This window comes from Caretta caretta, chromosome 2 (assembly GCF_965140235.1).
Source record: "Caretta caretta isolate rCarCar2 chromosome 2, rCarCar1.hap1, whole genome shotgun sequence".
In the NCBI taxonomy this organism is placed as follows: Eukaryota; Metazoa; Chordata; order Testudines; family Cheloniidae; genus Caretta; species Caretta caretta.
The window spans coordinates 266,038,605-266,062,607 of NC_134207.1; the positions used below are offsets into that span (position 1 = coordinate 266,038,605).

The 24,003-nt window shown below is 40.5% G+C and overlaps 1 protein-coding gene across 6 annotated transcripts in view; it reads right to left on the minus strand.

Moving 5' to 3' along the window:
• SETD2 (SET domain containing 2, histone lysine methyltransferase) overlaps positions 1 to 24,003 on the minus strand; it is a 149,618-nt gene that overhangs the window by 37,875 nt on the left and 87,740 nt on the right. For 4 of the 6 annotated variants that reach the window (XM_048837340.2, XM_075126078.1, XM_075126077.1 and 1 more), the window contains exons 13-17: positions 22,878 to 22,926; positions 19,734 to 19,914; positions 11,437 to 12,112; positions 6,391 to 6,525; positions 4,269 to 4,408 (exon numbers count right to left, since the gene is read on the minus strand). In XM_048837340.2, the coding sequence (XP_048693297.2) occupies positions 4,269 to 4,408; positions 6,391 to 6,525; positions 11,437 to 12,112; positions 19,734 to 19,914; positions 22,878 to 22,926 (1,181 nt within the window). Of the gene's footprint in view, positions 1 to 4,268; positions 4,409 to 6,390; positions 6,526 to 11,436; positions 12,113 to 19,733; positions 19,915 to 22,877; positions 22,927 to 24,003 lie in introns of those variants that run through there. The other 2 variants (XR_012667320.1, XR_012667321.1) reach the window with 2 other exon arrangements.

Genomic DNA, 24,003 nt, shown 5'->3' on the forward strand with positions numbered 1-24,003 from the left:
AACCATGAAGAAAAGGGACCATCTGGTTTGAAGGTTCTGGTTTTGATTCATCAATGGAAGTACCCAGACAATCATCACAATCCAAACAAAAACTTATTTTGGGGGTGGGGTCAGGGAGAAGAGTAAATGGTGGATTCTCTGTAACCTGAAGTCTTTACATCTTGATTTGAAGACTCAGTAAACTCACCCAGAGGTTAGGGGTCTATTACAGGAATGGGTGGGTGAGGTTCTCTGGCCTGCAACGTGCAGGTCAGACCAGATGATCACAATGGTCCCTTCCGACCTTAAAGTCTATGAGAGGACTGTGTGGAAAATTAAATATGCTTGTTTAAATGGACCAAATGTCCTTCTGCAAACCTAATACACTATTTTAAAAACCTACTTAATGGTGAGCACCTGGATTTTATTCCATCACTACATAAGCCATAATATTAAACTAATATCTGCCCCATAGGGAAAAATGGACCAATAAGTAAGAGGTGAGAAAACGAGTAATCATGCAATACGACTCTACTGTATCAGCCTTAGAATGCTGCTAGTTAAAAAAAGAGCCTACAAAACATTTCCAGGGGGTAAAACTGCTATGAGTTTAAGTCTAATAAGGTTTAGTCAGCAGTTTCCAAAGCAACTGATGGAGGATTCATTGCCTAAATGTATCAATACCAACAGCTGAAGGCTGAATTGCATGTCATTCCTTTTATATGAAGACTCCCAAAACACGGAATATTAATTTTTGTTAGGTAATCAGTAAGGTCTTCCTATTGCCTGGTGTTCTGAAATGCTCCTTATGTTGGTATTACCTGGGGCTTGTACATCCCAGCACAAATCAGGGATAGCACAAATCAACAACAGAGTCATTTTTTTTTAATGGAACAATTCACACTAGCTCTCCTTAAAATAAGAGACTGAATTCCCATCCAAACCTCTTTTCTGACTTATATTAACCATGAAAAACCATAACCACCACATAAAGCATAAGAACATAAGAATGGCCATACTGGGTCAGACCAATAGTCCTTCTAGCCCAATATCCTGTCTTCCAACAATAGCCGGTGATGCTTCAGCGGGAGTGAATAAAACGGGGAAATGTATCAAGCGACCCATCATCCCCTGTTATCCAGCCCCAGCTTCTAACAGCCAGAGGTTTAGTTAGGGACACCTGACTATCTTGGCTAATAGCCATTGATGGACCTATCCTCCATCAACTTATCTAATCCTTTTTCCAACCCAGTTCTACTTTTGGCCTTCACAACATCCTTTGGCAAGGAGTTCCACAGTCTGATTGCGGTGTGTGAAGTAGCAGTACCGCCTTTTGTTTGTTTTAAACCTGCTGCCTATTAATTTCATTTGGTGATACAGGGGTCTTGTGTTATATGAAGGGGTAACAACACTTCCTTATTCACTTTCTCTACACCATTCATGATTTTATAGACCTCTCTCATATCCCCACGCAGTTGTCTCTTTTCCAAGCTGAACAGTACCAGTCTCCTCATATGGAGGCTATTCCATACCTCTGAGCATTTTTATTGCCCTTCTCTGTACTTTTTCCAATTCTGATATATCTTATTTGAGATGGGGCAACCAGAACTACATGCAGTATTCAAGATGTGGGTACACCATGGATTTATATAGTGGCATTATGATTTTTTTATCTGATTTATCTATCCCTTTCCTAATAGTTCCTAATGTTCTGTTAAGCTTTTTTGACTGTTGCTGCACATTGAGCAGATGTTTTCAGACAACTGAAATGACACCAAGATCTTTTTCTTGAATGTTAACAGCTAACTTAGACCCCCATCATTTAGTATGTATAGCTGGGATTATGTTTTCCAACATGCATTACTTTGCATTTATTAACAATAAATTTAATCTCCCATTTTGTTGCCCAGTCACCCAGTTTTGTGAGATCCCTTTGTAACTCTCCGAGTCTGCTTTGGACAACTATCTTGTGTAGTTTTGTATCATCTGCAAATTCACTGTTTACACCTTTTTCCAGATCATTTATGAGTATGTTGAATAGCCCTGGTCCCAGTACAAATCCCTAGGGGACTTCACTACTTACATATCTCCACTGTGAAAACTGACCATTTATTCCTACCCTTTGTTCCTTATCTCCTAACCAGTTACTGATCCATGAGAGGACCTTCCCTCTTATCCCATGACTGCTTAGTTTGCTTAAGAGCCTTTGGTATAGAACATAAGAATGGCCATACTGGGTCAGACCAAAGGTCCATCCAGCCCAGTATCCTGTCTACTGACAGTGGCCAATATCAGGTGCCCCAGAGGGAGTGAACCTAACAGGTAATGATCAAGTGATCTCTCTCCTGCCATCCATCTCCACCCTCTGACAAACAGAGGCTAGGGACACCATTCCTTACCCATCCTGGCTAATAGCCATTAATGGACTTAACCTCCATGAATTTATCCAGTTCTCCTGTTATAGTCCTAGCCTTCACAAGCTCCTCAGGCAGAGTTCCACAGGTTGACTGTGCGCTGTGTGAAGAAGAACTTCCTTTTATTTGTTTTAAACCTGCTGCCCATTAATTTCATTTGGTGGCCCCTAGTTCTTACATTATGGGAACAAGTAAATAACTTTTCCTTATTCACTTTCTCCATACCACTTATGATTTTATATACCTTTATCATAGCCCCCCTTAGTCTCCTCTTTTCCAAGATGAAAAGTCCTAGCCTCTTTAATCTCTCCTCATATGGGACCTGTTCCAAACCCCTAATCATTTTAGTTGCTCTTTTCTGAACCTTTTCTAATGCCAGTATATCTTTTTTGAGATGAGGAGACCACATCTGTATGCAGTATTCAAGATGTGGGCGTACCATGGATTTATATAAGGGCAATAAGGTATTCTCTGTCTTATTCTCTATCCCTTTTTTAATGATTTCTAACATCCTATTTGCTTTTTTGACTGCCGCTGTACACTGCGTCGACGTCTTCAGAGAACTATCCACGATGACTCCAAGATCTCTTTCCTGATTAGTTGTAGCTAAATTAGCCCCCATCATATTGTACGTATAGTTGGGGTTATCTTTTCCAATGTGCATTACTTTACATTTATTCACATTAAATTTCATTTGCCATTTTGTTGCCCAATCACACCGTCAAAGGCTTTCTGAAAGTCCAAGTACACTATATCCACTGGCTCACTCTTGTCCACATTTGTTGACACGCTCAAAGAATTCTAGAAGATTGGTGAGGCATGATGTCCCTTTACAAAAGCGGCGTTGCTTCTTCCCCAATATATCACGTTCATCTATGTGTTTAATAATTCTGTTCTTTACTATAGTTTCAACCAGCTTGTCTGGTACTGAAGTTAGGTTTACTAGCCTGTAATTGCCAGGACTGCCTCCAGAGCCTTTTTTAAAAATCGGCATTACATCAGCTACCCTCTAGCTATCTGGTAAAGAGACTGATTTAAGCGATAGGTTACATACCACAATTGTTAGTACTGCAATTTCATACCCGAGTTCTTTCAGAACTCTTGGGTGAATACCATCTAGTCCTGCTGACTTATTGCTGTTTAATTTCTCAGTTTGTTCCAAAATCTCCTCTATTGGTACCTCAATCTGGGACAATTCCTCAGACTTGTCACCTAAAACGAATGGCTCAGTGTGGGAATCTCCCTCACATGCTTTACGGTGAAGACCGATGCAAAGAATTCATTTAGGTCCTCCTCAATGGCCTTGTTTTCCTTGAGTGGCTCCTTTAGCACTTCAATCATCCAGTGGCCCCACTGATTGTTTGGCGGGCTTCCTGCTTCTGATGTACTTCAAAATATTTTTGCTGTTAGTTTTTGTGCCTTTTGCTAGTTGCTCTTCAAATTATTTTTTTGGCCTGCCTAATTTTGCTTTTACACTTGACATGCCAGTCATATTTTAAGATAGGAAGATAAGAGGAAAACTGTTTCCAATTGAAGCTGAAGTTTGTATGTATGAAAAAGGTTTGCCAAACATTTCATCAGGTTGCTGGGCTAACACCTCTCCACTTACATAAAGTACCACAGAGTCTTTAATGATTTAAGACCTCTAGAAGGAGAGGACCCCTAACATCATTCTGGGTTATCGGCTCAGTGCTGACAGAGGGACACTGCTAAACGAATCCCCAGCCTACCTCCTGCAGCACCTTGCAGAGACAGCATTGTAGAGACAGGTCAATACATTGCACAGTAGTTTGGAATACCACCAACACAGAATAAAGGTGCAGTTTTTACACATGAATAAGAACATCAGCACTGAATAGGTAAGTGAGCATTTACCTTGTGATCACATGGTAATAATAGATCTTCCCCTCTGGATCTCGGGCTGTTTTCCAGTTGGGAGGGAGGACAATGGTTTTGGGTTTTGGAGGAGATGGCGGCGGTAGATCCAGAAGATTGTTGGTCACTACCAGCTCTGGCTAAAAATACCCCAACAACAGCAAAGAGAGAAAGATGAGCAAATAACGACAACATTACGAAGTTTTTAATACAAAGCTACAGTGTATGAGAAAGTAATGAGAAAAGGAGTACTTGTGGCACCTTAGAGACTAACCAATTTATTTGAGCATGAGCTTTCGTGAGCTACAGCTCACTTCATCAGATGCATACCGTGGAAACTGCAGCAGACTTTATATACACACAGAGAATATGAAACAATACCTCCTCCCACCCCACTGTCCTGCTGGTAATAGCTTATCTAAAGTGATCATCAGGTGGGCCATTTCCAGCACAAATCCAGGTTTTCTCACCCTCCACCCCCCCACACAAATTCACTCTCCTGCTGGTGCTAGCCCATCCAAAGTGACGGTTACCTGACCAAGTCCATTTATAAAGCAGTAGTCCAGTGGGCCACTTTTCACTTTCAGTGTGATGCTTTTGATTAACTTAGCAAGTTTAAGACCATGTCTACACTAGGAGTGCCTAATATGTATAGGAAAACTGGCATACTATACCAGCAAAGTGCTCCTAGCGTGGACACAGCTATACCAGCAAACGTGATCGTTCCCCTCTATTCGACATTGGTGAGGCCTCATCTGGAGTACTGTGTCCAGTTTTGGGCCCCACACTTCAAGAAGGATGTGGATAAATTGGAGAGAGTCCAGCGAAGGGCAACAAAAATGATTAGGGGACTGGAACACATGAGTTATGAGGAGAGGCTGAGGGAGCTGGGATTGTTTAGCCTGCAGAAGAGAAGAATGAGGGGGGATTTGATAGCTGCTTTCAACTACCTGAAAGGGGGTTCCAAAGAGGATGGCTCTAGACTGTTCTCAATGGTAGCAGATGACAGAACGAGGAGTAATGGTCTCAAGTTGCAGTGGGGGAGGTTTAGATTGGATATTCGGAAAAACTTTTTCACTAAGAGGGTGGTGAAACACTGGAATGCGTTACCTAGGGAGGTGGTAGAATCTCCTTCCTTAGAGGTTTTTAAGGTCAGGCTTGACAAAGCCCTGGCTGGGATGATTTAACTGGGAATTGGTCCTGCTTTGAGCAGGGGGTTGGACTAGATGACCTTCTGGGGTCCCTTCCAACCCTGATATTCTATGATTCTATGAGTGAAACAAGCCATACTGGTAAAAGCACAGATTTGCTGGTATAATTGCAGATGCACTTCGGGCTTCTGATGCCACAGTTATGTCACCCAAGGATCACATCCCGATTGATGTAGCTATGCCAGCAGAAGTTTGTAGCGTAGACATAACTTTAGGCAATCAATAGCCTCAGAGGAATCTACATCATTCTGTGAGGTGGCTGACAAGAACAGCACCAACAGCCCTTTTCACACGATAAAGGCTTAGTATACTGAATCCAGTCTGAAACCAAGGCCACTACAGAACCTAATCACCTTTCCTATACAGTGAGGAGACAGGAGGCTGGTAGGGAGGCAGAGATATTCCCCTTACACAGAGCAGCGTTGAGACCAGATCACTAAACACAGCACAAGTGATTCTCTTTTCTCAGGACAGAGAACCAAGCTTAGGAATCATTCACAGCAAAGTCCACACAGAGAGAGGGAGGAGAAAAGGACTTGCCATTTTAAGATAGATAGCTTATGAGAGTACTACGTTTACAAATGCTAGAGTGGGAGACAAGAACAGTGGATATGAAATCGACCAGCCCTTCTCACAATGCCAGGCAGTAGAGCAAGGGAAGGGATGCTGTTTGCAAAGGAATCAACTCTAAGTTTTAACTACCCTTTTGACAGTAAATCCATTGGCTTTCTAGTTACAATTTAAGGGAAATGGATAGGATATTGTCCTCCCCAACATAAATGGGAAACAGGGGAAAGGGTACACCAAATGGGATAGGCATCACACCGTCGTCTCTCATGGGTCATGAAAAAATTGCCTTCCATAAGTTGCTGGCATGTTACAAGGCTGGACTGTAACGCTCCAGGCCTCACCTGCTGTATGGGCTGAGGCTGCCCGGCTGCTACGATCGTTGTTACTGCTGTTGTCGGCTGCACCACCACTCCCTGTGGATGAGCTGTGTAAATCTGCTGCCCTTGGATATACTGAAGACCTGGCTGTGCATAACTCTGAAACAAAGCAAGAGAAACTGGGAAATCAGTTCCCTTATTGAAAAATCTTTTGTTACTTCTGTGATCAATGATGGAACAAAGAAACAGGGTAAAACTGGTTTTATTTCAAGATGCAGTGGAAAGTGGAATATACTGTTTCTGTTGTACAACTGTTCTGGAACAGGATATGTATCAATGCATTTTTAACTTCATAAAATGTTTTACATAAATTTGATAGATCTTTGTTCTTCACAGGAAATTTAAGTTTAAAAAAATATGTAAAATATTCTATTTCTTGGGATTCAAAACTGGTATTCCCTCAGTACTAGAAGAAAACTGCAAAGCTGAGCAAAATGGATGCAATTATGAACATGCTTAAGTCAAGAAACAGGTTCACCATGAATAAAACCTGCAATGCATTTTAAATTACAATGGCATTTCTGAGCCTCTGACTGGTGACAGCCATCTTGTTGAAAACAAACATCAATGTCTGCCATGAAGGGCATGCTGCATGCATCATGTCCCTGCAGATTAAGTATTATCCAAAGAAGGGATGTCTTGGATCTCTCCCATATAAAATACCTGTTATGTTGAGCAAAACTCACTGCCAGTACTACTTCAGATACCACATATACAACCTATGAAATACCAGCTTTCCAGCAGAATACTGATACTTAAAAGGAATGACCTTGTTCTTCCACTGGACAGAAGCTTTCAGTCATTGAACCTTTTCAGCAGGACAACTGAACATAAGAATGACCATACTGGGTTAGAACCATGGTCTATCTAGCTCAGTATCCTGTCTTTTAACAGTGGCCAGTGCCAGATGCTTCAGAGGCAATGAACAGAACAAGGCAATTATCAAGTGATTCTTCTCTAATTATCCAGTCCCAGCTTCTGGCAGTCAGAGGTGCAGGGACATCTAGAACACTGGGGTGCATCCCTGAGCATCTTGGCTAATAGCCATTGATGGACATATCCTCTATGAAGTTCTCTCATTCTTTTTTGAATCCAGTTACAGTTTTGGCCTTCACAACATCCCCTGGCAATGAGTTCCACAGGTTGACTGTGTGTTGTGTGCAGTAATACTTATGTTTCTTTAAACCTGCTGCCTATTATTTTCATTGGGTGATCTAGGTTCTTGTGTTATATGAAGGGGTAAATAGCACTTCCTTATTCACTTCCTCCTCACCATTCATGATTTTATAAAGCTCCATCATTTAAAAGGGTCTAGGTATAATCTGCACCTGTAGACTGAGAAGGCCCTATGCAACAGAGCAAGAGTCCCTCAGTAAAAAGACTCAGACATACTGGTACCAAGCGAAGTGTGATCAAAATGTCCTGGGACACAATATTAAAAAAACCAAAACCCTGAAATCATCATCAAATATTCTGAAATCCTTCATTCTCCTGCAATAATCACTTTTAGGTAAATATTGTCCATTACTGCTCTGGGTGAAATCTGCGCTTGTCAACTAAGTAGATGAACAATTGTTTTGAAAAGAAATAGTGGACCAGTTTTGAATAAAACAAAGCTTCCCTAGACTTGAGTACTGTACAATATGCAACTGACCCACAGATATATAAACTGGAGAATCACAGAAGGGACCACAAAGGTCTTCTAGTCCAGTCCCCTGTGCTCAGTACGACATCTCTACTCCTACGCGTTGGAACAGAGGTGCTATATTGCCTCTGTATTTGGCACTAGTGCAACCGCTACTGGAATACTGTATCCAGGCCTAGTATTTAGAATTCAGGAAGGATGCTGATAAATTAGAGAGGATTCAGAGAAGAGCCATGCGAATGATTAAAGGATTGGAAAACATACCTTACAGTAATGGCTTCTGGGTTTTGGGGTTTATTGATTTCACTTTTGGGTATTTTTTAAAGCAATTTCTGAGTTTTATGCAGATGTCCAAAAATCAGATTTTTTCAGGGCTCTCTCTTTATATGTACTTTAATGCGTAATATATATAATTACAGTAGCATATACTGTAATTAGTAATCTCTTTGTAACATTCCTTAGTGGGCTTTAACGAAGTACTGTTTCAAAATGCACAATGTTAAAGCACACAATGTTCAAAGAAAGAACCAGCAAGGTCTAAATGGACCAATTAATGCTCAACAAATCTGTGCACTTTAAAAATCACATCCATATAGTCTGCATTACTGCACTGTATAGACAAACCCATAGATACAGGTAACCATTTCCCATCTTTCTTATGTTTATCCAGTAAACACCGATTTCATTTTTGAGAGCGAGAGAGCGAGAGCGAGAGTTGGGGGTGTTTATTAGTTAAAACCTAAGATTGGAAGCCCCACCCATAATAATAGATTCAAGAAGCTCAGTCTATTTAGTTTATCAAAGAGAAGGTACAGGGGTGACTGATCACAGTGTATGTACGTACACGCAAGAAATAAAAAATAGGTAAGAGGACTCTTCTGTCTAGCAGACAAAGCTATAACAAGACCCAATAGCTGGGAGTTGAAGCTAGACAAATTTAGACTCAAAAAAAGATGTACATTGTTAACAGTGAGCGTAATTAACCAACAGAGCAATATGCCAAGGTGCATTCTCCATCACTGGGAGTTTTTAAATCAAGATTGGATGTTTTTCTAAAAGTTATGCTCTAGTTCAAATACGAATTAATTCAGGGGAGTCCTATGGCATGTGTTATGCAGGTGGTCTGACCAAATGTTCACAATGGTCCTTTCTATCCCCATAATCTATGCATATATATGATTATCTCTCCCACCTCGACTAGTGACTGACTGACCTCTCCGTCACTGAAATTCCTGTATTAAACTTTCAGTTTTGGTTGCACATCAGCAGCAAATAGTCTTTAAACATGGGATGTGAACTGGCTATTTTTTTAAGTTGGCGTTACACAAAAATGATTCATGAAGAGTGAATGAATACACTTATGTCACCCTTAGATGCACTTATGTGCCTTCATTATCATCATATTTTTCAATATTAATAGCAATTAAGACTACTTTCCATTTATGTCTGAGGAGGATAAAGTAGCTAAAAACTAATGAATTCTCATCACTGATTTGAAATATTGCATGTATTTTACAGCTTGGTAAACTGAAGCACAGAAATGTGACGTGACCTGTTCAAGGCTAGTTATAAAGCAATGGAGTGGAGTGGAGAATTTAGGACGCCTGGCTCCCAATCCCCTATATCTAATCACAATGGTACTACACATCTGTGTATTTCAAGTCTGTACCACAACCTAGTTATGACTGTGACAGGCACAATAAAAATTATGCTACTATCAGCCCATGGAGTAACCCCGACAATTACCTGTGGAAATGGAAGATTATGTGGAACTCAGCAAGCAACAACATAAAGCTGATAACTGAACTCCTGTTTGTTTACGCTTTCTCCCTTGAATTGACAATCAAGGAAGTGAGAGTGTTTTGTTCTTCTCTTACTGTGCATGCTCCTATTTGAATATTAAGATGCGTATTTGCTGATACATATAGGAGAGGGATGCATTTTTATGCTCTTCATGAGGTCTCCCTTCCATCATAACAGATCCAACTTAATCTCTTTATTGTATTTGGAAAATGCAAAAAATAGACCCGAGTGTGGATTTAGTGCTTCTAGAAGGAGCCAGACTGATACTAGCAAAATTGTCTGCAGAAAGTCTACAGCAGGGAAAGCCATCTCACAATGCTCAATCCTGACCTAATGGGACTATCTCTAGTGATGTGTGAGTGTCACAGGGGAAGGCTTCAGTCTCCATGGCCCAATAAGACTTGGTTGATCTGCTGAGAATGCCAATATGGAGCAAATTAGTGGTGGGCATGTTTTTTGTGATGGACACCTGTCCACGAGGAATTGAACTGACTAGTCAACTCATTTCATACAGCCCACCAGACAGGTGGTAAGTACCAAGATCAGATGGTGATAATTATTGATCTGTGCTGAATTCAAACCAGTGACCTACAAATGAAAGAACATTTGTCCTATTAGCAACCCTCTGAGCCATGCAGTTACCCATGTGCTGCATTTGATGGAACTCTGAATCAGCAACACAGCTGTTACTTAAGATCAAATAGCAGAATCTTTATTAATAGGCAGAAGGAGTCCAAGCTTGATTTTTCAGAGGGCCAGACTGAGTTTAACCAAACTGGTTAGGGAATCGAAAGAGAATGAGTATGGAACACTACATTTTTTGTCGTCATTTCAAGAGCTGGTTTCAAACGAAAGCCCTCACACCACTGATGGATTGCAGAAAATTGCATGGAATCAGTATCATGGAGTTCTAGCATTATCATAAACTACCTCTTAACCCTCTATTCAGGGCAGCAGAATCCCTGAAGGGGTAGATTTCATTGTACTGTATTCCAACACAGTCTTCCATTTCAGAATTGCAGTAACACTCTAGGGTGCACAGGTTCTGCATTCCATATACTTTACAGAGACCCTTAGAGCCCTTGGCCACGTTTCTAAAGATCCACCCAAGGGCTAGGAATGTTAAGTGACTGCACACCTGCATGTTTTACTGCCTCCATAACATACTACGTAAGAGTATAATCCCTTGCCCAGAAGTATCTGTTCACAAAAACAGACAACATTAACAACAGAAAAAGTAATGGATAAAACACATATAGAGCAGGAAAAATCTCTCTCCAACTGCTAAGCACTCAGTCCCAGTGACTAAGAGATGCTTCACTGTGCACATTAAAGAAAAAAATCTTAATAAATTGGAAGAGTCTGATTTACCTAGACTCCACAAAGCAGGCCCACATGATTAAACTGCACCAGTGCGCCAGACTCACCAGATACTAGAGTTAGAAGTGTTAACTATAGAAAAATTTGTCTTCCAGCTAGCAGTCTAACTCCTTTCATTGTCTGGTGCTTATTGACAAGCTGTGTTCGAAGGGTTCATTATGCATTTTCTCATAGAGAGTTACCTGTACAATTGGCGGAGTAGTCTGAGCATAAGGTGATGTCACACCATAAACAGTCTGACACGTCTGCCCTGGGTAATATAGGGCTGGCTGAGACTGGGCCGGAGAGTACTGCTGTTGCACAGCTACAGGCTGCTGACTGGAATCCCATACTCCATAACTCTGCCCCTGCACTGGACCCGGGGCAGGCACTGGCAAGACAGCTACATTAGGTTCCTGATGGACCACGGCGTCACTTTGTGCTACATACTGAGGAGCAGAAACCTCCATCGTTGTTGCTACATGTTGTACTACTGGTACTGGCTGAGGAGCAGTCAGGGGTGGTTCGACTGTGTGCCCAACCAAAGTCTGGGGATGCTCATAGGCTGCAGGAGAGCACATGGGATCCAGGCTCGGCGTGGGCAGTAGCACCTTCCCAGCATTGGGATTGCTGGGATCCACATAAGCCTGCATGGGATAGCCAGGGGGATAGCCAATGAAGCTGTGGTGGGGAGCGCTGTAGCCCATGGAATCATATGGAAGTGGGGAAGTCATCCCTAGGTTCTGTAGTTGCTGCTGTTGTTTCTGAGCCTCCCGCTGAGCTACTTCCTGTTCGAACAGCTTCCTGCGTTCTTCCGTGGACAGCTTGTTGCGATCCTTGAGCCGCACTTTCTTCTTAGAAGAAGCGGGTGTGTCATACCTGAAAAAGAGAACCACTTCATAACTCCTGCCCCAGAGTTAAACAGATTATAGGGGTACCCTCGGATGCTATTTATAGACAAAGGCCCGTCAATAAATGCATTAAAAACTAAAAGGAGAGAGAAGGTAGGAGTCATAACAGAATATTTATTGCTCCAAATCGAACCTTGGAACACATTTCTTAACTTTAAAAGAATTTTAAAATTCACTTTAAAGAAAAGATAGCCTGAAATAGAGTGCAAAAGAAAAAAACCTCACTAGGTTTGGACATTTTCTCTACTTCATACACAGACTCATATGCTCTGCATGTGAGTGAAAGACATTCACTTATATACACACACATGTATAGCATTACTTTTCTAAAAAGCCCGTTCAAAATAATGCAAAAGATCTTGTTCTTATCACAGGCAGAGCTAATCCTGAAACTTAACCTTTTGGTGGACGAAAAAACCACACTACTGAAAGAACCCCAAACGAAGCATCCAGTACCACACCAGATTAAAAAAAAAAAATCCCGTGCAAGTTTATTCAGACCAGCAGACAGCTATAGCTTACACGTTCCATTTCTGGGCTCCCTCAAGCTGCATTTGCATAAGTAAAAGTTAACGTAACTTGTTATTCATGGGGTAAATGTAACATGCTATCCAGTAATAGAGGCATTCCCAATCTTTTTCATAGCGTGGTCCATGTCTTAAGTTACTTGGTCCCCTCTCTTCCCATTAACATAACATCTCTGTGGTCACTACAGTAATGGCCTTTTGGAAAAGTAATATTAAGAAAAGAATATTTTTTAGAGTTTTTAAATGCGCTTTTAGCAACTGGAATATGAAGAAGCCAGAACTGTGTGATTAGCCAGCTTTTTGTGAGCCAACTGTGGTTCAGACCACAGCTGGGTAGCCTCTGCCATGTTGCAATATAATGCATAAGCAAAAGGAGTTTGGGCAAATAATACTTCCAGTGGGAACCTAAACCTTAGAATTCCCGAACTATTGTATGTTTACACTGGCAAGTCTTAATTGTGAATTAAGAGGCTGACATTGAGTAGCATCCAAAAATATTGAGGAACCTCATGTCACTGTTTTCCCACTCTTGTAATGTTCATTCCCCTGGAGATTTCCCCCTTCACAGCTGCATCATGGCTCTGGGTCTGTCAGAGCATTTAAGGATTTTAGCAGAGCAACACAGGTAATTATGCTGTCTCTGTGTAACATACACTTTATGTGTCTTTATGCCCTCAAGTTCAGGCAATGCAACCCAAGAGAAATTGTGCTGGATAATCTAAACAATATCTATTGCATTATAACTTTTCCTAGTGATCAACAAGACAGCAGATAATATTACACTGATATTTCCATTATAGCTCCCTTTTCATAGGCTCATAAATTTCTCAAAATGTACCTGTTTTGGCTGATATTTTCCATGCTTCGTGACTCTCAATTTTTTGATAAAGGGAATGAAATGTATTCACTGATCTGGAGCAAGGGTGAAAAACATTCAAACTTTTCTGCCACAAGAAGATTAAGACTTCTTTGCATGCATAACTCAATACTGACATTCAACCACTGAGACCTTTTGGAACGTTAATTATTTCTGAATACTAGTCTCCACCTTAATTTGCAGATGTTATTTAAGAACAATGGAATTATAAACAACTGACTTCCACTTAGAGTTGTGCTATTTACTGAACCACAGATCTGCCTAAAAAAAACGTGGTTAGATTTTTTTTCTATTTATTTATTTAAATAGGAGTCATATTTTTCTTCCTGAAACACAAAACAGCTGAAGAGATTTTCTAGGGGTAAAAAAGATAGCTTAGGTCAGACACAAAGCATGTAAGATTAAAGATCAAAAGGTGGATATTTTTTAAAGTTATGAGTGTATGAAAACAGGGGGTTACAAGTGAAAATGCTTTGCAGTCTTAACTATCGTGGGTTCTACAAAGCATCCAATATACTCATACATACATCAACTTTTTATTCATGCATCCAGTTTGCATAACAAGGACACATTGCTACAAATACTTCAGTTAAGATGCCCTTTTGTTTCTTCAGTCCAATTCAAATAATACCAGTGAGTATTTATGTTTATATGAATCTTGTTGGCAGTGAGAACCCAATTTAAATAATTTAACAAAAATGTCAATATTTTTCTGCACTCGTCCGAAGAACTTACATTAAGAGCCAACTCACACAAAAGAATAAATACAAAAAAACCCCCATGTGATGCAGTAGTGAAGTTAAGCAGGTGTCATAATAGTTTCTCCATTCACCCAAAGGCCCATCTCCTCTAAGAGAATCTCCACTCCAGAGCAGCAGCAAGGGCAAGGAAGTGTGCCAAGGGCATGCCAGCATACCCCCAAATCTTTCAGTGATCTGAGACCAACTCTGGAGTTCTTTACCCCTCTGATGTCATCTGTTCTGCTCACCTCCATTCAGGATAGATAAAAATCAATGATTTTTTTTTTATTTAAATCAGATTTTTTTGATAAAATGCTTTTTGAGGAAAAAACTTATCTAAAGATAGTTTTAATTAAGAAACATTATAGCTCAAAGATCTCTCATCATGGAATAGGGATTATAAATTCTAATTCTATAGTATGAGACAATATATTCATGCAACGTTTAAGAAAAGTTTTGTAAATGAGTTCCAATAGTTCATGGATTAGGGACCCAATTTTATGCGGATCCAGGGGCTTCTGTATAGATTATTTAGGTTAATCTTTCTATCTACCCAATGGGACTCAATGCTCAGTCTAGAAGATACCATCAGAGATGCTTAGTTTTGCAGTTCTCAAACTGTGGATTTGTCTCCAGAGCTAACATGCTTGTTAACAGAAAAAAAAAATGTTTTTAATAAATAATATATAGAAGTGAGAAATAACAGACCTCAAACCTATTGTCCCTCTGCAAATTTGTGTATATAGAGTCAATCTCTTCCTCTCTCAAAGTGCAAAGTTTCAAGAAGTTCAGTGAATAGAAGATTGTTGGGGGCGGAATAGATCTGGACAAGGAGAAGAAGTCTGGAGATAAATGTGAGAAGGGAGGGACAGGCAGTAGAAACAAAAGTGAAACTGTTTGAGCAGCATATTCTAGAAGTCTTGAGGTCTTTCTGAGTGTAGCCATCACTGATTTGAGATCTACCATACCATTCTCTCACTAGAAGGGAAAACCTATAATGGCAGCAGGCCATAAGAGAGACCCAGTTTGGAAATATTTTAATGAAGTTCCTCTACCTGTGGGTAAGTCAGGCATGCATGCAAAATGCAAACAGTGCAAAAAAGAAATGCAAAGCCTGGTTGCCCAAATGAAACAACATCATGGGAAGTGTTTTTTCTCAGGAGGAAGCTGCGTTGAAGATGATGAAAGGAACATGTCTGAACATCCAGGATCTTCAGGTTGATAAACTTTTTTATTTCATACTTCTTTCTTAAGGACTGCCTGTCTTCCTTCTGGACTACTCTTGAATTCTCATGTTTGAGCACAAAAAATATAGTTGTTACTCTATGGTACTATCATTTTAGATGCAGTTGTGATAAAAAATAAATAGCTGAAATAGGCAGATCTTCCTTTTACAGTTTCACCTTTAAAGTGGTACTGAGTGTCAGTGAATGCAATGAGTAATACTAAATGAGCAGTATGGTAATAATTAAATAACTACTTTGACTTATTTTGCTTAGGAGACTACATCCTCGACATACAAGATTCTGAAGACTGTTGAAGCGATAATCTCACTTTTAACAGCATTAGCTTCTTCTGCCGGTGTAGAAAGAATATTTTCTTCCTTTGGACTAATTCATTCCAAACTGAGAAATCGTTTGGGACCTAAAAAAGCAGGAAAACTTGTTTTTCTGTTCCAGATTATGAACAAACAGGAAAATGAAGGTTAAGACGACTGAGTTAGCTGCAGAAGCCAGTTTTTTAAGTTTCTTATGTTGACCTGGCTGACAGTCGATTTAATTTTTCATTTTTTTTTTTTTAAAAATTCAACTATTTTAGTTAAACAATTTTAACAAAAACAAACCTGATTTTAAAAAACTTGAATGTTTAACTAAATTAAAAAATTCATATGCTTGTTTTGTTAAAATATTATAGGTTTGCTGTTGAAGAAAAAAATCCAGAATACATAATGTTGTTGTTTTAGTTAAATAAAACAATTTAAATGTCTGTCTGGTGATATTCTCCTCCTAATACAGCATGGCAAGAAAATCCTCAAAATATTAATGATTAACCTGTTGAACTGGAGATATTTATGAAGTCATTGGGAGGTGAACTATCTGCTTCAATTACCTTTGGTAAATGAAAAACCAAACAATCATTCATTTTTTGATATAGCTGTAAAACTAATCTGAAAAGTTTTCAAAATAAATCACTTCAAAAATGCCTAGTGTGTACCTTCTAAAAATGAAACCTACATCTTTGAGTTGTGAAGAATATGTATTAAGGTTATAACAATCAACAAGAATGCTCTTTTATGTAGAAATCCATGATTAAATCAAGTTTTCCTGACTAGTGATTTAAATCAAATCCACCCTGCCACCACTATACGGATTTCATACAGTTTTTTGGAACAAAGTACTATCCAAAGTGCCGTAGTTAAAGACTGATTGGTCCATATTACGAAAGAGAGTCAGATTAATGACTATTAGGATGCCTCTATGGGCAGCGATCCCCTCATTCTCTAAGCTTCATTTTTGCCATGCTACATTTTGCAGATTTTCCTCTTATACAAAGTCACTGTTTACACAGAGAGGGTACAGCTGGGAAGAACATGCAAAGAAAGGGCTTCCTGACCTCTAGCACCAGAGACCACTCATGCTCAATCATTTGCTATTCAGTATTTTCTGTTTTTCTAATCTTTCTCTTGCTGTAACAAGAACTTTCCTGCCATGAAGTTTACCTTGTCTCATGTTTCCTGTGCTTTTTGCCTTTTTAACTCTCTTTATATATGTTAGTAATTCATCCATCTCTACTTCTGCCTTCAGTCATTTGTTTGGTTTTTGTTCTGCAAGTGGATGTTTTTTGTGGATTTATACTCCAATTTTTATGCTCGCCTTTCAAACGTGCTTAATAGAGAATAACATGAGGACAATGGAATGCTGCTTTATTTGAAAAATGTGACTTTTTTGTAATCAATTATTCTCCCTCAGCTTTTCTGAAGTCCATATAGTAGACCTTGACTGGCTTGGTACTGGCTTTAACAAGGATGTGTGCTGCATTTTAGCTAGTAAGAACAAGAGTTCTGTCTTGACCCCAAGAATCTCACATACTTAAATGTAACGTTTATTAACTCCACTGACCTCTGCTGCCTTTCAACATCTCCAAGTATTGCTTATTCATAATTACTGACTCCTTGTTTTCTGTGAACAGCTCAACCCACTCTGCTTCAGCTGCCCAACCCACTCTACCAGTTGTCACGTGTCTCTCCAGTCGTCAACATTGGCTCACACTGAACACACAGTATCTCGGCTCTCTGAGCAGGGGCCATTTTATTTCCTTTAGACTCTCTACGCAATGCCACACTCACATACAACACTTGAAAAATGACCATACAGATGACACCAGGTGCTAGACCGGGCAGTTTAAGGGTCCATATGAAAACGAAAGGATATTCTGTAGTGTGATTTGACACGATTAATGTACAGATATGGCTCACACTCAATTCTTGGGATATACTTTTGTCCATTTGTTATATTGAACAGGACTTTTCTCCCTCCAAACATGGCGGTGTTTGCTAATCCTCCAGAAGGAATTTATTACATTAAATGTGGACCATAACTATTAAATTTCAGTAGATTGCCACTCTGTTCCCAACCAACTTTCTGTATGCCAACTTCTCCTCTCATTGGAAGTAAATGGAGTGGCAGATATCGAGCTGTATTAATGACATCAGAATAATGAAAGTGTGCATGTATTCTGACTTTAAAGTTGCAAGCAGTTTAATGGCTTGCAGGCAGACAGGAGTGGTTGGACCACAGGACTATGAGCCAGAAGGTTCTCAAGTTCTAATCCTAACTTCCTGCATGGTCTGTGACAAGTCCCTCTTGGACTGAGGGTTGATGCTCATGCAGCAGATCTGAGTTCAATACCTAGTTCTATCGGACTTGCTGTGCAATCTTGGCCAAGTCACAACCTCTCTTTCCCTTAGTTTTCAATCTGAAAAATGGGGATACTACCTCTTTCCTCCCATCCTTTGTCCATCTTGTCTATTTAGATTGTGAACTCCTTTGGGCAGGGACTGTCTCTTACTCTGTATATGTACTGCACCTAAGACAATGGACCCAGGATCTTGGTTAGGGCCTCTTGCTGCAATGTAATACAAACCAAATGAAATCACCTCTGAATTGTTTTCATGCATCGTCAATTTCACTGTTTCCCATATGTAGCTAGCCAGTTCCCCCCTTTGTCTAGATGTTTCACACAAAGTATTTTTAAAATAGATAGTTTAATTAAACAAAACACAAAAATTTGCAAAGGGTCTCAGGGGTAGGTGTAGTAACTGAAGCTACTTTAAACTGAAAAAATTAATTAGATTTCAAGGTGAGGGCATCTCTGACCTCTTATTTTTAAAGTTTGGCTATATGTAATATGCAGATACTGCTTACCTACCTCATAGGATATTTCTGAAGGGCTAATTAGATAATCATCTGGAAAGAACTTTGAAGATGAGAAGTGCGATACAAGTAGTATGCAAGACGGGAACAGCAGCACTTCACTAACCTCTCAGGAGCTGTGAAAGCTAAGCTGTGAAGAAGCTGTGCAGGGGAGATAGCCAATAGATTGCTCAGCAAGAACCACCATCATGTGGAGCAGCCTTAATTGTGTTTATATGTTTCTAAGAGTCACTTTACCCGAGCAAACGCAGCCTGATGAAACTGTCTGGGGAGAAAGGGGAAGGAAGGGTCATGGGAGAAACACAGCTGCCTGGTGATGAGAGTATTTCCTTGGATGATTTTTTGCTGGATAGCCACTGGATAATTTCCATTTTTATATATAAAAAGGTGCTTTTGAGGATTTTCTATTTATCCAGGGAAGTTATTTCATTTTTGGCTTTGTACTTTTATTATCTGCAGTGTGCAGATGGGCCCTAGTGCAAAGCAATTTAAAATTAAATACAGTATCTCCTGGGAAGGCTAATGGGAAGTCTTCAGAGTCCAGTTTGGGACGCTCTGACTTCCCCTTTAAGCCATCCCACTTTCACGGTAATTTTTGAACGAGGACTGGATACAGCTTCCATCACCGAAACACCACCAGCATAATTCATTCCCAAGCAGCACTGAGTCGTCGATGGGAGGCGCTAACGGTATTTGCAATGGTCTGATCAGCTCTTCTCAGTTGTAGCCACACAACTCCAAGCAACAGTAGCCGAAGTGGACTACATTTGAAGCAGTCATCTAAGATGAAAGACTTGCTTCCATGTCCATTACCAATAACCACACAGCATATTCATTTAATAGAAAATTTCCTCTTTCCTATTTATTTTCAGAAGGTCACAAATATCATCTTTGGCAATTTTATTTTGAAAAGGCTAAATACAACCAACTTTCCCCTGCTGGACTGACACAGGATCATCAGAACCCTCAGCATCAGCATCCCTGATGGAAATGGTACAGTAAGACAACTTGCCTGTCATCCTGCCTCTTGGTTCCTCGCTCATAGGCCGAAGATGGTGGGGACAACGACTCTCTCCGTTTCTTCTTCTCTTTACTCTGGCTCTGCCTCTCAGGGTCTCTCTCTCTGCTCTGGTTTGGATTCTTTGGGGTAGCAGTTTGGTCCCTATGACCAGCTGCATCCCTCCCACGATCTCCTGTTAAGCAAGATGAATAAAAGGAAGTAGTCTTTACATTTCAGAAGGTTTCTGCTTTCACCTTTGCTGCTGTTGTAGTTGGTGTATTTTTTGGTCCATTCACTCAAATGAAATGCAGGATGCCCTATATTAGCATTACACTATAGTTATGGCTGAGACAATACTTTCTTTTTAACCCCCTATTTTTAGTGACTTCTCTCTTATGTCTTTTATTAGATTTGAAAAGCATCTGGCCAAGAACTCTAGGAGTTTTTAACGCAGGGAAGCATGCAGTGTGTGGGGTAAAACTTGAATTTTGTCTCCAGATAATGAGCCCAGGAGACAAAGTGCACTGGCAGAGCGTGCCTTTGTATTAATCACTAGGGACATGTTTTGACACTACGGCCTCTTTCATATACAGTTTGAACATAATTGCTTCCATAAAACCCTTTTAAACAAGAAACAGGTCCCAATCAGTATTTACACATGTTGACACAACACAATATAGTCCTTCAACTTTTTGGCACTCTATAGCTCTTACAATACTGTCATTTTTCACAATGGATTTGTGCACCCTGAGTTTACAGCACTGACAAGTTACTATAACTAACAAGGAACTGTCATATTAATGATAAGACACTTGCAGTGAGATAGTTCATGATATTTTTGAACTGTTATCAGTGATTCTTCAATAGTGCTCTCCAGAGCATATGCTGGCTGCCTGCAAAACAGTGTCACACTGATGAAGCATCGGTCAGTCTGCAAGGAGTGATGCCTTCTGCTAACTGTAAGCACAGTCTAGGATGCTTTTCATAATGGCCAGAGGTTTTTCAGACCAACTACTCCCACCCCCAACACTTACCTGTACCCTGATTCCTGTCTTAGTCAAGGGTGGGTCTTTTGGGGGTGGGTGGGGAAAGGGAAATGAAGCACAATCAAAATTACAGAGGTACCAAACACGCAGAAGTGACCTGGAGAGTAAGGACTGCAGGAAACAGGGACATTTGGCCCCATAAAAGAAGAGTCTCCTAAAAGCTGTGAAGAGAAATTGTTTTATAGAATCAGAATTTAAGACCACTGAAGCCCATCCGATGATTTCTACACCTAGCCCACAACTTCTCTCTGAACTACTAATAAACGGCATGGATTTAGTACAGATTTACACTTTACAAAGTGCAGATTTTATAATTATCACATTAGGAGAATTTCTTTAACAGTGTCCTATTTCATTTTACCTCTTTAATAGTGTCTTAATATTAACGTCTCCTATATGGATACCAGACGGAAAGGCATAGAAAGAGGAAAGAAAAGTGGAGAAGATGCTCTAAGAGAGGACCTTGATTTTATAAAATGGCCCACATTTTGAAAGCCACAGCATTATACCATAAGAGAACTCTGAAGTGAATGTATTATCACGGTATGAGTGCACATATAACTTATCACTGTGCTGTACTGTATTAATAGCTAATTCCTTGAGTGCTCATATCTGAGTCATTGCAAAGCTGAAAATTTGCAAGGACTTGGGTTGTGCAAATGTCTAATACATCCAACACATCTCAAAAATTCCATTAATTCTTCAGGGTGCACCGGAGTATTTTCTAACAGAAAAACTACGCTTTGGCAATGTCGCTAGCACAATTCAATTAATTTGTCAAAGGTCACCCAATCAATGTAAATTGTAGCATGAACTGCTGTTTGTGAAGAGCAGTGGAGTCGCTCTTTCTGCAGTGCTCGAGAATAACCTCTTTAGCTTCCATCTTTTTTAAGTCAGGAAAAAAACAACAACCCAGGCTCTTAATCCCTGCAAATGGGCACCATAGAATCATAGAATATCAGGGTTGGAAGGGACCTCAGGAGGTCATCTAGTCCAACCCTCCGCTCAAAGCAGGACCAATCCTCAACTAAACATAAGGTCCCCAGAGCATATAAGTCACTTTCCACAAACGCCCCCATGTCATGTAGCACTAGATGTAATTTAACATCTTATTTTAATTGATTTTGTTCTTGTGGGGTTGTGCATAGATAAAATGTAACAAGCACTACACACCAGTTTTGAGTTCTCCCTCTCCCTGTGGAACAGTGAGTAACAGGTGCAAACACAGTCTGAGCTAAAGTTACAAATAAGTAACCTGGTGAGACAGAACACAATTGCAACCCAGGGGTACAAACGGCTTCTGTTTCTTGTTTATATCGAACTCCAGTATGCATGGAGATCCTTGGACCCAAGTATGTAAACTGAGCTTGGAAACAATGTTCTAATCTTGCCTTTTACCCAGGCTATGGTATCATTCTTAAAGTTGGTTTAAACGCTTTTTGGGCCCACACACATTGGTCTGCTGAAAAGTGGTTTTAAACTGGTTCAGCACACAACACTTGAGACCTGGTGCGTAAAACACCTGAAGCTGGGGACCCATAAGAGGAAGATATTCAGTTAACGGGAGATGCACTTTATGGAGTCCAATACCAACAGGCACAAAGAGAAACCTCCGAGTTTAAAGCCCCCTCTGTCCAGATACTGATAAGCCTCTGTACATCCCACTCTGAATTTCCTTACTGTGATCAGATTACGTATGAGCTGTAGAGAGGAATGCTGGCCTCATGGTTAAGACACTGGGCTGGGATTCAAGAGATCTGGGTTCAATTCTTAGCTCTACCATAGACTGTGTGACTTTAAGCAAGTCATTTACTCTCTGTGCCGCAGTTCTCTATCTGTAAAATGAAAATAGTAATACTTCCTTTCTCCCAACGTTCACCTAGACTGTAAACGGTTTAGGGCAGAAACCGTCTTGGACATGTGTACGTACAGCACCAACCCCAAGGGATCCCTTAAGCTCCACCGTAACACACATAATAAAGTGATTTTGTGTGTGCGCGCGCATGCAACCTCTCTGATAAGCATTCAACTTTAGACACAGGAAAATCAATCCTCTCTGGAGGAAATTACACTTTCAGCTGCTACTTGAAAGGTATCCTTGACTACCTACCACTACTCTCCTTTTCTGCTTGACTCTTCTTCGGGATTCGATACACCTCCTGCAAAGCAAGCCAGAAAAAATAATCAGATTTTCACGTGGACATTGAGACTACTGCTAATATAACTGTGGGGTGGGAAAGGTCACGTAAGTCCCCCAACTTTGTAAACAATAGAATAAAAAGGTCCAGGTCTCAAAATGCAGATATAGTTCTAAAAACATGGCATTGTGGTGGATCCTATTTTATTTTCTCTCAATATCTTGTATATCAAATCTGTTTGGTTTACACAACCATACTAAGTGCTACAGTCACTCTCTGTCAGCAATCCAAGTATGTCAGCAGAGGATTCAAGCCAGCAGAATCTAAAGTTGCCATCTTTCCTGTTTACTATAAATATATGAAGTTGGAGATGTACTGAAATAAAAATCAAAGGCTGCCTTTTCTAAGGGTAAACCAACCTCTGACCTGAATTAGCTCATACACTAGAGAGCTTACAGTGCCGCAGTTGTATCAATGCAGCTGCTCCGCTGTAAGCTCTCTCACGTAGCCACTCTAAGGGCTTGTCTACACTGGCACTTTACAGAGCTGCACCTTTCTCACTCAGGGGTGTGAAAAAATACCCCTGAGGGAAGCAAGTTTCGGCGCTGTAAAGCGTCAGTGTAGACACTGCACCAGCGCTGGGAACTGCACTCCCAGAGCTGGGAGCTATGCCCCTCGCGGAGGTGGCTTTTTTTCTTGTTTGTTTTTTTAAGAGCACCGGGAGAGCTTTCTCCCAGCGCTCTACCATGACTACACACAAGCCACATTTAAGTGTAGACTAGCCCTAAGCGGACAGGAGAGAACTCTCCTTTCGACCTAATTAATCCACTCCCAACGATGGGTGATACCTATGTTGGCAGGAGAGGTCACATATGATGTGACTGATCAGGCCAAGACAAGCGTATGAGCTAAGCAGAGCTCTTCTTCAAGTCTGAGGGCTTGTCTACACTTACATTTTATAGCGCCCTAACATGCTGGCTCAGGGGTGTGAAAAATCAGCGCTTTAAATTGCTAGCACTGGGAGCGTGGAGGTGGATTACCAGGAGCCCAGGGAGAGCTCTCTCCCAGCACTCACGCGTGACCACACTCGCACTTCAA